Source organism: Schistocerca piceifrons, chromosome 1 (genome assembly GCF_021461385.2).
Source record: "Schistocerca piceifrons isolate TAMUIC-IGC-003096 chromosome 1, iqSchPice1.1, whole genome shotgun sequence".
NCBI lineage: Eukaryota > Metazoa > Arthropoda > Insecta > Orthoptera > Acrididae > Schistocerca > Schistocerca piceifrons.
The window spans coordinates 102,077,407-102,089,770 of record NC_060138.1 but is presented as its reverse complement, the minus strand read 5'-3'; the positions used below and the strand labels follow the sequence as shown (position 1 = coordinate 102,089,770).

The 12,364-nt window shown below is 40.6% G+C and overlaps 1 protein-coding gene across 1 annotated transcript in view; it reads right to left on the bottom strand.

Annotated features, from left to right (window-relative positions):
• Positions 1-12,364, bottom strand: part of LOC124714903 (transcription elongation regulator 1) — a 255,985-nt gene that overhangs the window by 171,520 nt on the left and 72,101 nt on the right. The window contains exons 4-5 of the mRNA XM_047243059.1: positions 2,508-2,657; positions 1,018-1,192 (exon numbers count right to left, since the gene is read on the bottom strand). Of these exons, the coding sequence (XP_047099015.1) occupies positions 1,018-1,192; positions 2,508-2,657 (325 nt within the window). The remainder of the gene's footprint in view (positions 1-1,017; positions 1,193-2,507; positions 2,658-12,364) is intronic.

The following is a 12,364-nucleotide window of genomic DNA, read 5'->3' as shown; positions in this document are numbered from 1 at the left end:
TTTGCCACACTGTCCTAATGGATATGTTCATTGTACGTCCCACATTGATTTCTGGGGTTATTTCATGCTGTGTTGTGCTTCTGTTAGTCCTGACAACTCTACCCAAATGCCGCTGCTCTCAGTTGTTAAGTGAAGCATAATCAGCCACTGCGTAGTCCGTGATGAGATGTAATGTTTGAAATCTGGTACCTTTGGCACTATTGACACTGTGGATCTCTGAATAGTGAATCGACGATTCCCGAAATGGAATGTACCATGCATCTAGCTCCAACTTCTATTCTGTGTTCAAAGACTGTTTATTCCCATCGTGTGGCCATAATCATGTATGAAACCTTTTCACATGAATCACCCGAGTACAAATGACAGCTCCGACAATGCACTGCCCTTTTATGCCTTGTGTATGTGCATCTCTCTGTGCTAAAACACACACACACACACACACACACACACACACACACACACACACACACACACACACACACACACACACACACACACACAGAGAGAGAGAGAGAGAGAGAGAGAGAGAGAGAGAGAGAGAGAGAGAGAGAAACTTTTGTCTATGTCTGATGAAGGACTTAGTCCAATAGCTAATAATATCTAGCAGTCTTTTTCAATGAGCCTGCCTGCCACTCAATGCCTCCTTTATCTTGTGAGAAGCAATGTGTCCTTTTCATATTATTGTTATTCGATCTCAGATTTTCCATTGTTTTTATAAACATAACACCATTTCCTTCCATGGATTCATATTTTGTGACATTTTTGTATTAGGTACGGTATTTACAGTACAAAAACATTTGCACAACCTATCCAATTAACCTCTGTTTCAACATTTTTCACACCTGTATCCACTTGTCCACTGCGATCTCTGTAGAAAATCACAACCGGCCAGTGGACTGCCCCAGACAAGAGTAGTCTAAAGTAAGCATCCATGTCCTGCTTGAGGAGGATGGTGCTATAGCATAAAACGCAGGCAGGAATTGCCTGCTCCCTGTTTCACTGAGCATTAACACCTACCTGGTGGGCCTTGAGGTGGTCCATGATGTGGAGGCCCTCCTTGCTGATCAGGACCGCCATCAGGTTTATGCGGAGGTCCCCCCGGAGGTCCAAGTGTTGGGGCATGACCTTGCTGCTGCTGAGGTGGTGGACCTTGACCTTGATTTACTCCTGCTTGCTGGGCCATCACTTCAACCTTTAATTAAAATTTCAAATGATAATCACAAATTGTCTTTTGCACTCCTCACTCTACACTTGAAATGTACAATAACATGTTTCCTACCCAAACTGTATTTATCAATGATCAGTCTAGTGACTGGTCAATTTCAAGCCACTATCTCACCAAATGAAACATTACCCCCCTTTTGGTAAAAACACATTTGTATGACAGCAAAATTTAGCACATGCACACAGACTACCAGTGATACTATGTCACTGAAAACTTACTTCAGTTACTTAATTTTCCTCTCTGTATTGGTTTAAAATCCTGCTACAACTCTAAATGTGTTCAAATTTTATTTTGTGGAGTACAATATATGATCTAAGTTATTACATATGCACCATAATGGTCAATGGGCCAATTGTTAGTAAATATATCGTACACAAGGAAAAATATACCAGCACAAGCAATAATTATAAAGCACTCAAGTCAAGGTTGGCAGTCACAGGTTTTATGCATTTCAAACCCAGTGATTTCTAAAACCACTTTTTCTGTACTTTATTTCATCACCAACATTTTGATCGAGACCCCACACACATCAACAATATGCCTCCTCTGCTGTGGTCTACTTCTTGCACTCTCCCGCAAATCACCTTTTAATATTAATCTATAGCAGATGGCCACAAAGTCCATCACTCCATCTTTCTCTAGGCCTGGCTAGAAACCTTCTTTTCCCAGTGTGTGTGTGTGTGTGTGTGTGTGTGTGTGTGTGTGTGTGTGTGTGTGTGATTCATAGCCTGTCGCAGAGGTGGGAGAAATGTATAAATTGCAACAGAGATTATTTTGAATAAAATATTGTTTATCAGTTTCAAACAACAGATGTGTACTTATTGCAACCAAATTCCAGTTTCATACTTTTGCACCTGGTAAGTTTACAGAGACAGATGAATCTGATAAAGATCATATTGCTCAAAGCCCATAATCGAATCAAATGAAGAAACTTGTGAGCAAAGATTGTTTCAGTTTCTATGAATTCTTAAAAAATGAATTGCTGCCTTCTTCAAGGTGATCATGTACACCCTCATAAAATCCTAATTGCAAAAGAAGTCAAACAATGGTAAGAAAGACAGAAATGAAGAGGTAAGGGAACTGTATAGAGTGCTGTGAAAAAATATTCATCAGATAAATTAATGCTAAATATAAATGGCTAAAATTTAAATCAGTCTGCACGGTATAAATATCATTTAAAAAATCTAAACCAACTAAAAAAATCAGTAACCAATCCATTTCTGGTAATCTTCAGACAAGTTTTTCTACATAAAAACAAACACCAGCAAAGGAAGTGTGTTACCTGTTCTTGTGTGATGACTTTGACATTAGGGCCCTCGGGCTTGGTCCATGTTGTCTCTCTCGTCCGAGCATTATAAAAGTAAGACTTGCCTTCACCAGTTTTTGTTTCAACCCAGATGTCTCCACTAAGATCCATACCGGGCATCACATTCTGAAAACCAGCAATAAACTACCTCACTTATCGATAATCAGTAACAATGCAAAAACAATGTAATAAAGCCCAGCACTAAACCAAAATTGACAAACTATATCAAAATAATGCAGTTACACAAACATAATATTACTTCAGTTTGGAAAGGTGATATAAGGCAAAAAATGATATATAACTCACCACTGTAATTTTTACATTTGACACGAGGCAACAGAGCACCAGCCATTTATAAACTTTAAACATCTAAAGTAAATATACAACAACAACTTTCAAGATATATAATTTCTACCGAAGTCACTAAACTGTGAAACAGAGCAACAATAAATATATATTGTAAAAGAATGGTTTTCATTACACTTTCAAAAAGAAGAAAAAGCAACCAAACAGCTTCAGCCGGGAAATTTGATGGCTGCTGAAAAGAGTATGAAATAGATTAGACATTAATATACAAGGAAGCACGTGATACAGTTGGTAATAATAATTGATACCAAACAATGACCCTAATGAACAAGGATTACAGTTTAAAACTGAAATAACCAGTCCAATGTGTTTTCGAAATTACAGGAAAGTCAGTTATGAGTAAAAACTGACTCTAGAATGTCATCCCAGATTGCTTCTCAAAACATGTCCCAGGCTGCGGAAGCAGTCTAACGTGTCACTGTGTCACATGGGTAAGTCAGAGGAGAGATATCCAGGAATGAAAGTGTGTGTTTCCGTGAACTTTTGGGTGGTTATATGGAACAACTACAGTTCCGAAAAATGGTACAAATAGATTTTTTTTTTCTTTTTCTTTTACCTTTACAGGCAGATTTATTCCTTTAATATGTTATGAATCATCATCTTACCTCATAATACTGCTGCTACTGTTTCTGTCTGGACTTCCATATCTGTTTTACTAAATGTTTTATTCCACATGAATCACTGACATACATAGTAGCAAGCGTTTGTTACACCTTATGCATCCAACACACGAACCAGTGCTTCATGACGAAAAAGGTCAATAGATTTTCGTATGTCGTGCTCCACTCTAACAAACATATTTTCCACGAACTATGAGCACCTGTTTCTGTTCCAGAATAAAATTCTAACTTTCTTTGCTTCCAACACTGACATCATTGCTGTATTTCTGAGTGCAGAATTACAAACAAAATTGTTATGAAAGAATAAATGCCATCTACATATACAGAGTAGCTAAATTCCTTTTAAGACTTTGAGGACTTGTAGTGGGGATCCCAATGGTTAATTTTAGTATAGCAACCTATGTCTGAACACACACACACAGTTATCTTGCTACATGCTGCTCATCATATGGGTCCACTTTCAAGAACAGGTTGATGTGATGACCACTGATGTCAACACACAAGTGGTACCTTTGCATCGCGTTCAAATACACACAATCACCAATCACTGGTCCTCCAGAATCTGCCACAGCCATAACCTATGGCAGTAGATCTTCCTTGGACACATACCTAGCAGATTCAAATAGGGAGAACATGCTAGCCAAGAGATCAAGCCACCATGACCTACCCACTGTTGCTCAAATCGTTGGTCCAGACGATCTCTGACTATTTGTGAAAAACGACATGGTGTGTTCTTGTGCTGAAACCACATGCTTTGACAAACATGATGTGTCCCATCTTCCAAGAGCCCATGCAGTACGCTGTCAAGGAATCTCAAGTACACGGTGACGAATGTACCCGTCTCTAAGGGCTGCTGGTAGACTGTAACAAAGAGGGAATGCAAAGTGTGGGAAACACTCTGCATACAACTGACTGCACCAAGTTTCACCATACATTAACATCATGGTGACATGCTCTGCAAATGTGTCATTCACCATGGTCAACAGCACCAGACAAAAAATAAAATGTATGTACACCTTGAATTCTGCACTGTAGTGAATGATTACTGATGTACAGTAGAACAGTATGAACAAAGACCACAAGCACAACTAGTAGTGGAGTATAAATGAAAACCTGAAACACAACAGCAACTACCAACCTCTCTGGACAGACAAACTCAACTTAATGGTATGGAAACAAACCTGTAGTGATCATGAGATGTCAGCTGATTAGTGAATGAAGTGTGTAACACTCTCGTCAGTGGCACTGACTAGGGTGAGAGAGATTTGAACATGTCTTGTGGAATTATGCATGTAGCAGGAAAACAGTACAGTTCCAGAGAAGAGTTTCTATGCTGAACTTTATTGTCTTGCTCCTCAATAAAAGTCCTTAACACCTGTAAAGGTAATTTAGTTAACACCTTGTGTACAGAAACCTCAATAGTTAGTACTTAAATGTACAGAGGCAGCCACCAACTGATTCTGCCATGGGCAGGAAATTCTCATTTTTGCAGTGTTCCCACAACACTACACACAAATACATAGATGGCGGCCTACAACACTACAGTTAAGGCATGTACCTTACGAATACTGCAGGGTGAATTCTACACTTTGTTACTACTCATGTCATGAGTATGTAGGTCACAAACATATAGACCATACTCACCCAATTAGAAGACGACTGTTTTGCAAAACTGTCATTCGAAAAACACAGGGTCATCTTACAACTGCAGATAAAGCTTTGGTTGCTGAGGTCAGTATATGTACATTGTGTAAAGGCATAATATAAGGTTCGTCTTACATTCCCAGATGAAGGTTTGGGAGCCGAGGTCACACACAGATTTGACGATATCAGTATGCTAGGATGGGATGTAGTGGTACCAGATTGGCAGAATGTGAAGAGAGAAGCTATGATTGGGCAGTACATTTTGTAGTACTGTCAACCATGAAAATACATCCATCTACCACATTTGAACAATGGTTCACCTGAATCTAAATATACTTTGGACTGAACTGACTTTACAAATGAACAAATACTCAGCAACAAAACACACATCTTCAGGACAAATTAATTTTAACATAAATATGTTTCCACAGAACACTCTAAATGCGGCACAATAAATAAAACATGAGATTCAACAATGGTATAATAGCAGCATTGTTGATTTTCAAGACTGGTACAAATCATGAAGCACTCTTTTAGCTGTAAGCAGTCTGTTTTCTGCAGATTCAGCACTGGCGAAGCGAAGATAATACATTATTATTCAGTTGGTTAATACTGTATGAACAGTAAATTATGGTGATTGATAATGGATGGAAATAATAGCCCTGATTTTGTTGAGAAACATGGATCTACAGGTTTGCATCTCACAACTGATTCACACAGACAATATGACATTCATTTTAAATTAATGGTTGTGCACAAAGGACAGGTCACAAAAAATTGTGCAGCAGGAAGAAAATTTGATGTCACAGAAGTGACTTAATATGTAGAATCAGTTGAATAATAAATCAGAGGTCACCAGCCGTACACGCAATGAAGGCTCTTGATTAACCTAGAGATCATCTGAATGGAGGTGCTGGAAATAAAGAGGAATTTTCTAACTACATGTGCCTACAACTTCAAATGAGGTTTGAGTTGGTGTGTGATGATAGTGTAAATGATGGGGCTTACGTTGTAATGCAGAACAACACTGGCTCTGCACTTGGCATTGCTCTTGGTTTATCATGTCATATAATCTACTTAAGAAAACACCACTACTTTTTACGATGTATAGTGTTAACTTTTTTTCTTTCAGATGTTGTGATAAGTTTATAGAAAATACATTTTGGAAATTTGATTAGTCATAGTACGTAGCAAATAAAAATGTCTGAGGGAAGCTTTTCAGAAGTAATAGGCAATCCTATATTCAAGGTTGTCTTATAATAAGGTAAATGTGATATATACTCTTCAACACACTGACTTATGTTTAATCAACATTTTGTTTCTCTAGGGCTACTAATACAGGTTTTGTTGACAGTGTTCTCAAAATTTATTAATCCCAAACAAGGTTGTAATTCATTCACACTTCTATGTTCAATTTGTGAAAAAACAAATCAATGCATAGGAAATGGCAGTCTCAGTGCTCTCAGGAAGGGGAGAAATCTGTCTAGTAATTTGAGTAATAATGGGAAGGATAGATTGCTATTCACTGAAGAGATGACATGTTGAGCTGCAGACATGCACAATGAAAAAAGTGTTACACATCAAGCGCTCTCAACCACAGCCTTCATCGAAAAAGAGAAACAAACACACACACACACACACACACACACACACACACACACACACACACACACACACACACACACACACACAAAAAAACCACCATCTCTGGCTGCTCAGGCCAGTTGGTGTTGTTGTTGTTGTGGTCTTCAGTCCTGAGACTGGTTTGCTGTAGCTCTCCATGCTACTCTATCCTATGCAAGCTTCTTCATCTCCCAGTACCTACTGCAGCCTACATCCTTCTGAATCTATTTAGTGTATTCATCTCTTGGTCTCCCTCTACAATTTTTATACTCCACGCTGCCCTCCAGTACTAAATTGGTGATCCCTCGATGTCTCAGAACATGTCCTACCAACCGATTCCTTCTTCTAGTCAAGTTGTGCCACAAGCTCCTCTCTTCTCCCCAATTGTATTCAATACTGCCTCATTGGTTATGTGATTTACCCATCTAATCTTCAGCATTCTTCTGTAGCACCACATTTCGAAAGCTTCTATTCTCTTCTTGTCTCAACTATTTATCGATCACATTTCACTTCCCTACATGGCTACACACCATACAAATACTTTCAGAAATGTCTTCCTGACATTTAAATCTATACTCGACGTTAACAAATTTTTCTTCTTCAGAAACGCTTTCCTTGCCATTGCCAGTCTACATTTTATATCCTCTCTACTTCGACCATCATCAGTTATTTTGCCCCCCAAATAGCAAAACTCCTTTACTACTTTAAGTGTCTCATTTCCTAATCTAATTCCCTCAGCATCACCCAACTTAATTCAACTACATTCCATTATCCTTGTTTTGCTTTTGTTGATGCTCATCTTACACCCTCCTTTCAAGACACTGTCCATCCCGTTCAACTGCTCTTCCAAGTCCTTTGCTGTCTCTGACAGAATTACAATGTCATCGGCGAACCTCAAAGTTTTTATTTCTTCTCCATGGATTTTAATACCTACTCCAAACTTTTCTTTTGTTTCCTTTATTGCTTGCTCAATATACAGATTGAATAACAATGGGGATAGGCTACAACCCTGTCTCACTCCCTTCCCTACCACTGCTTCCCTTTCATGCCCCTCGACTGCCATCTGGTTTCTGTAAAAATTGTAAATAGCCTTTCGCTCCCTATATTTTACCCCTGCCACCTTTAAAATTTGAAAGAGAGTATTCCAGTCAACATTGTCAAAAGCTTTCTCTAAGTCTACAAATGCTAGAAACGTAGGTTTGTCTTTCCTTAATCTTTCTTCTAAGATAGGTCGTAGGGTCAGTATTGCCTCACGTGTTCCAACATTTCTACGGAATCCAAACTGATCTTCCCCGAGGTCGGCTTCTATCAGTTTTTCCATTTGTCTGTAAAGAATTCGCTTTAGTATTTTGCAGCTGTGACTTATTAAACTGATAGTTCGGTAATTTTCACATCTGTCAATACTTGCTTTCTTTGGGAATTATTATATTCTTTTAGAAGTCTGAGGGTTTTCCGCCTGTCTCATACATCTTGCTCACCAGATGGTAGAGTTTTGACAGGACTGGCTCTCCCAAGGCTGTCAGTAGTTCTAATGGAATGTTGTCTATTCCGGGGGCCTTGTTTCGACTCAGGCCAGACAAACTGAATTGGAACAACACTCTGAAGTGGAGTGGGGAAGGAGGGCGGATAGTGTAGCACAGGTGAGGGAAGGGGAAACAGTGCTGCATGGCAGAGTGTCTAAGGACTAGAGGCAACAGAAAATGTTACGTAGTGCATCATCCGGAGGCCATTGGGGAGGGAGGGAGGGAGGGAGGGATGGATGGAGAGATAGATGGAGGGTGGGAAGGGGAAAAAGGGAGCAGAAAGAATAGGGGCAGAGAAAAGGAAAAGATCAGTGGGTGCACTGGCAAAGAGCAGAGCACAATGAGGATGGAGAAGTGAGGAGGACATGATAGGAAGGAGGAGATTGAAACTGTCATATGTAGGGTGTAGGAATGATAGATTACCAAAAGTTGAGGCCGGGATGATTTTGAGAGCAGAAAAATGTGTTGTAAGCGTAACGCGTAACTCCCATCTGAGCAGTTGAGAAAAGCTGGTGGTAATGGGGAGGATCCAGATGGGATGGGTTGGACAGTGAGATGGTCCACTTTGTAGTTAACTGGTTGGTAGTCATATCAATGTAAAATGCTGAGTAATGATTGCAGCAAATGGCTCCTTTGACAGGTGGTCCGGCCTCAGAGGGTAGGACAGCCTGTTGACAAGAGTGGAATAGGGAGTACTGGATTGGTAGATTGGGCAGGTCTTGCACCTGGGTCATCCACAAGGATATGATCACTGTGGCAAGGGGTTAGGTAGTGAATGGCATTCAGATGGACTAGGATGTTGTTGAGGTTGGGGTGGGCAACAGAAAACTGGTTTAGGATATGTGGGAAGGATATTGGGTAGGATATATGTGGTATCAGGGCATGATGACAGATGAAGAGGATGTGATTCACTTGTACCAGTCCAGGGTGGTATTGGGTGATTGGGGAGGGGGGGGGGGGCACTCCTTTGTGGTCACTTTTATTGGGAGGGGGATGGGGGGAGGGGGAGGAGGATTTGGGGTGTTTGAGGATATGGCACAGGAAATTTGTCTGCAGACAAGGTTTCGGGGAAAGTGCCTGACTGAAGACCTTTGTATGACTGTCAGCATAACGGGCATGTCACTGCATACACACCATCCCCGGGTGGCTAGGCCTTATGGGAAGGATTTTGTGATGTGGAAGGGATGGAAACTATCGAAATGCAGGTACTGTTGGCTATTGGTGGGTTTAATGTGGACAGAGGTGTGGATGGAGCCCTCAGAGGGGGGCAGTCAAGGTCCAGGAAAGTGGTATGTTGGGTTGAGAAGGACCAAGTGAAATTGCTGGCAGAGAAGGTGTTGAGGTTGTGGAGAATGAAGATAGGGTGTCTTGGACCTCAGCCCAGGTCATGAAGCCAGCATCAATGAGCCTGAACCAAATAAGGGGTTTGGGGTTTTGGGAGAGGTTTCCTGTAGATGGCCCATCAACAGCCGGCATTGGATGGTGCCATGCAGATGTCCATGACTACTGCGGATTTGTTTCGATACCTTTCCTTCAAATGAGAAGCAGCTGTGGATTAGTAGGATCCAAGAGGTAAATGGGTAGGGACAATGGAGGGCCTGTGAAGGAAGTGGTTGGATCTTTGATGTGGGAGGATGGATTTGGGCAATATGTTGGAGGTATTGATCAGTGAGGGCTGAAATTCTTTCAGTGGGAGCTCAATAAGCAGTTGCAACGGGGCATCCAGGATTGTTGGGTTTGTGGATTTTGGGGAGCATGTGGCAAGTCACAGGGATGATGAGGGAAATGGATTCGTGGGAGAAGTTTTGGGAAGAGCCTAAGGCCTTAAGCAGGAATTGGAGATTACAATGGACTTCTGGAAGGGGATCACTTTGGCAGAGTTTATAGGTGAAGGAGTCAGACAAATGGCAGCAGCCTTCCATCAGGTACGCACTGTGATTCATGATTACAGTAATGGAACCTCCTCCATGAAGTAGATCACATTAGGTTAGGATCATTTGTTTAGGCTGTGCTGAAAGATTAGTGTTCTTAGGAAGGGACATGGGAAGGCTGGTACGAAGAAGAAGTCAGATGTAAGTAATTCCTGAAAGGTGCCCAGAGGGTCGTTAGGTGGAAGAGGGGGGGGGGGGGGGGGGGGAGATCATGGTTGGGTGGGGGGTATGAACTGCGAGAAGCATTGCTCAATCAGGCTGGCTTTGGTTGGAGAGACTGGTAGCAAAGACAGGGGGAAGGGTGTATACATGGACAAGGAAAAATAATTCCCGGATTTTTACCATATTTCCTGGTTGAAAATACACTTTTTCCGTGTTAAGTGACAGTATACGTTTCCTCGACACTGTAAAACTTTTCAATCCTTTGAATGTTTATGGTTTTATACAGCGACATAGAATTTCTCGGTACTTTAGAAAACGAAACTCGGGGGAGGGGGAACACAAGTTTTGGAAAGATCTTTGAAGTGTGGCAACATGTACGCTGCATATTTTTGTGTTACAAAGGTATAAATTCAAATACCACCAATCTTCGCTTGCGACGTGCTTTTGTAAGCCAGTCATAGCTCATGTCACGTGATCTCGACAGCTGATGACAGCGTAGGGCACTTTATGTAGTCAGCCAATAGCAAGATCACTCTTAAGTAGCGCGAACATACAAATAAGGAAAGTTAATTGTTTAAATTAATATACATAGTGTTGCTACAAGAAAAACAAAGCTTTCACATATAATATTGGTCTCCAAGATTAATAAGCTGCAAGAGAAGCTAAGCTACCACATATCATGTTGATTCTTTTGGTATGTGTTACACTTTAAGATACATCACACAAATGTGCCAGTAAAATTTTTAATAAAGACGTAAATGTCTGAACTTCTGGGCTCGAAATTCTTCTAGATGGTTGTCCTCAAAGAGTTGATTTTTAAATGAGAGTCAAACGCTCAGTGACTTAAGAAATTCATCGTACATTCTCGCACGTAGTTCATCTTGCGTAAAAGGGAATTTACTTTGAAAGTAACACTATTCAAACCACCATTCGCAATATTTTCCTGCAACCTGTTAGAAACTGCTTCGTTTCAGCAGTTGCCAGAGAGCTCCAGATAACAGGAGTCACTGCGCTTGTGCAACTATAATGATGCAGGAAGCCCGTATGTTCGTACATGTAAAACATTACATGATCTTGCATTATGTCATAAAAGAAACACAGCAGAGGATACTTCAAGAGCATCAGAATTTCGTGAACCATTCTGAAATGCATAATTTGGCTTAAAGTACACAGTCATATCTCCAGATTCAGATGAAAATTTTCTTGATTACCAGAACTGTATTATCTCATGTTTGGTTCTTTATTATGGCATAATGCCTTACGAACTAGAATATGGAAAACGTGCACTTGAAATGCAGCAAACAGTTGAAAGTAGCCAGCAGTGTGAAATTAAACACTTCGTTTCAAATAAATTGACTGTCTCAGTGGAAAAGATTAATAAAAGCCACATCTCTTTAGCAAACTGACAAAAATAACTTCATTGTTCTGCAAGGCGATTAATACTTGACTGTCAGAAAGGTGGAACTACAATAAAATCTGAAACTAATAACATATTTTAGCCTTCCGTAATTATATGAATGTATTCTAATTCATTCAATAGCTCCCAGCCATAGAATTCCGCTTTCGTTTTCAATTAATGTGAGAGCAATAACTGAAGAGGAAACAGCAAAATCACTAAACATAAACACAGGTCATGTGGAGACTACCCACCTCCCCACTACAACTCAGACTGCTCTGTGCATCAGCCCCGGATCTACGATACTGCCGAACCAGGGCAATATTAGATAGTGCCACCCAGTCACACATCTGTAGCCAGAAGCAGGAGAAGGTAATACTCAAACGCAACTCAACTGTGCATGCACAAGAACCCACCCACAACTGCTCAAACAAATCTAATGTAACAAGCTGTCACGTCACACTCATCGGAGGCAATTTGTTGTTAGGAAGCACTGCATTGTCTTCCTAAAGCCTTTGACACACTTTGCTGTTGACAAGACGCTTGTATGAGCACTGTGTTTTGTTGT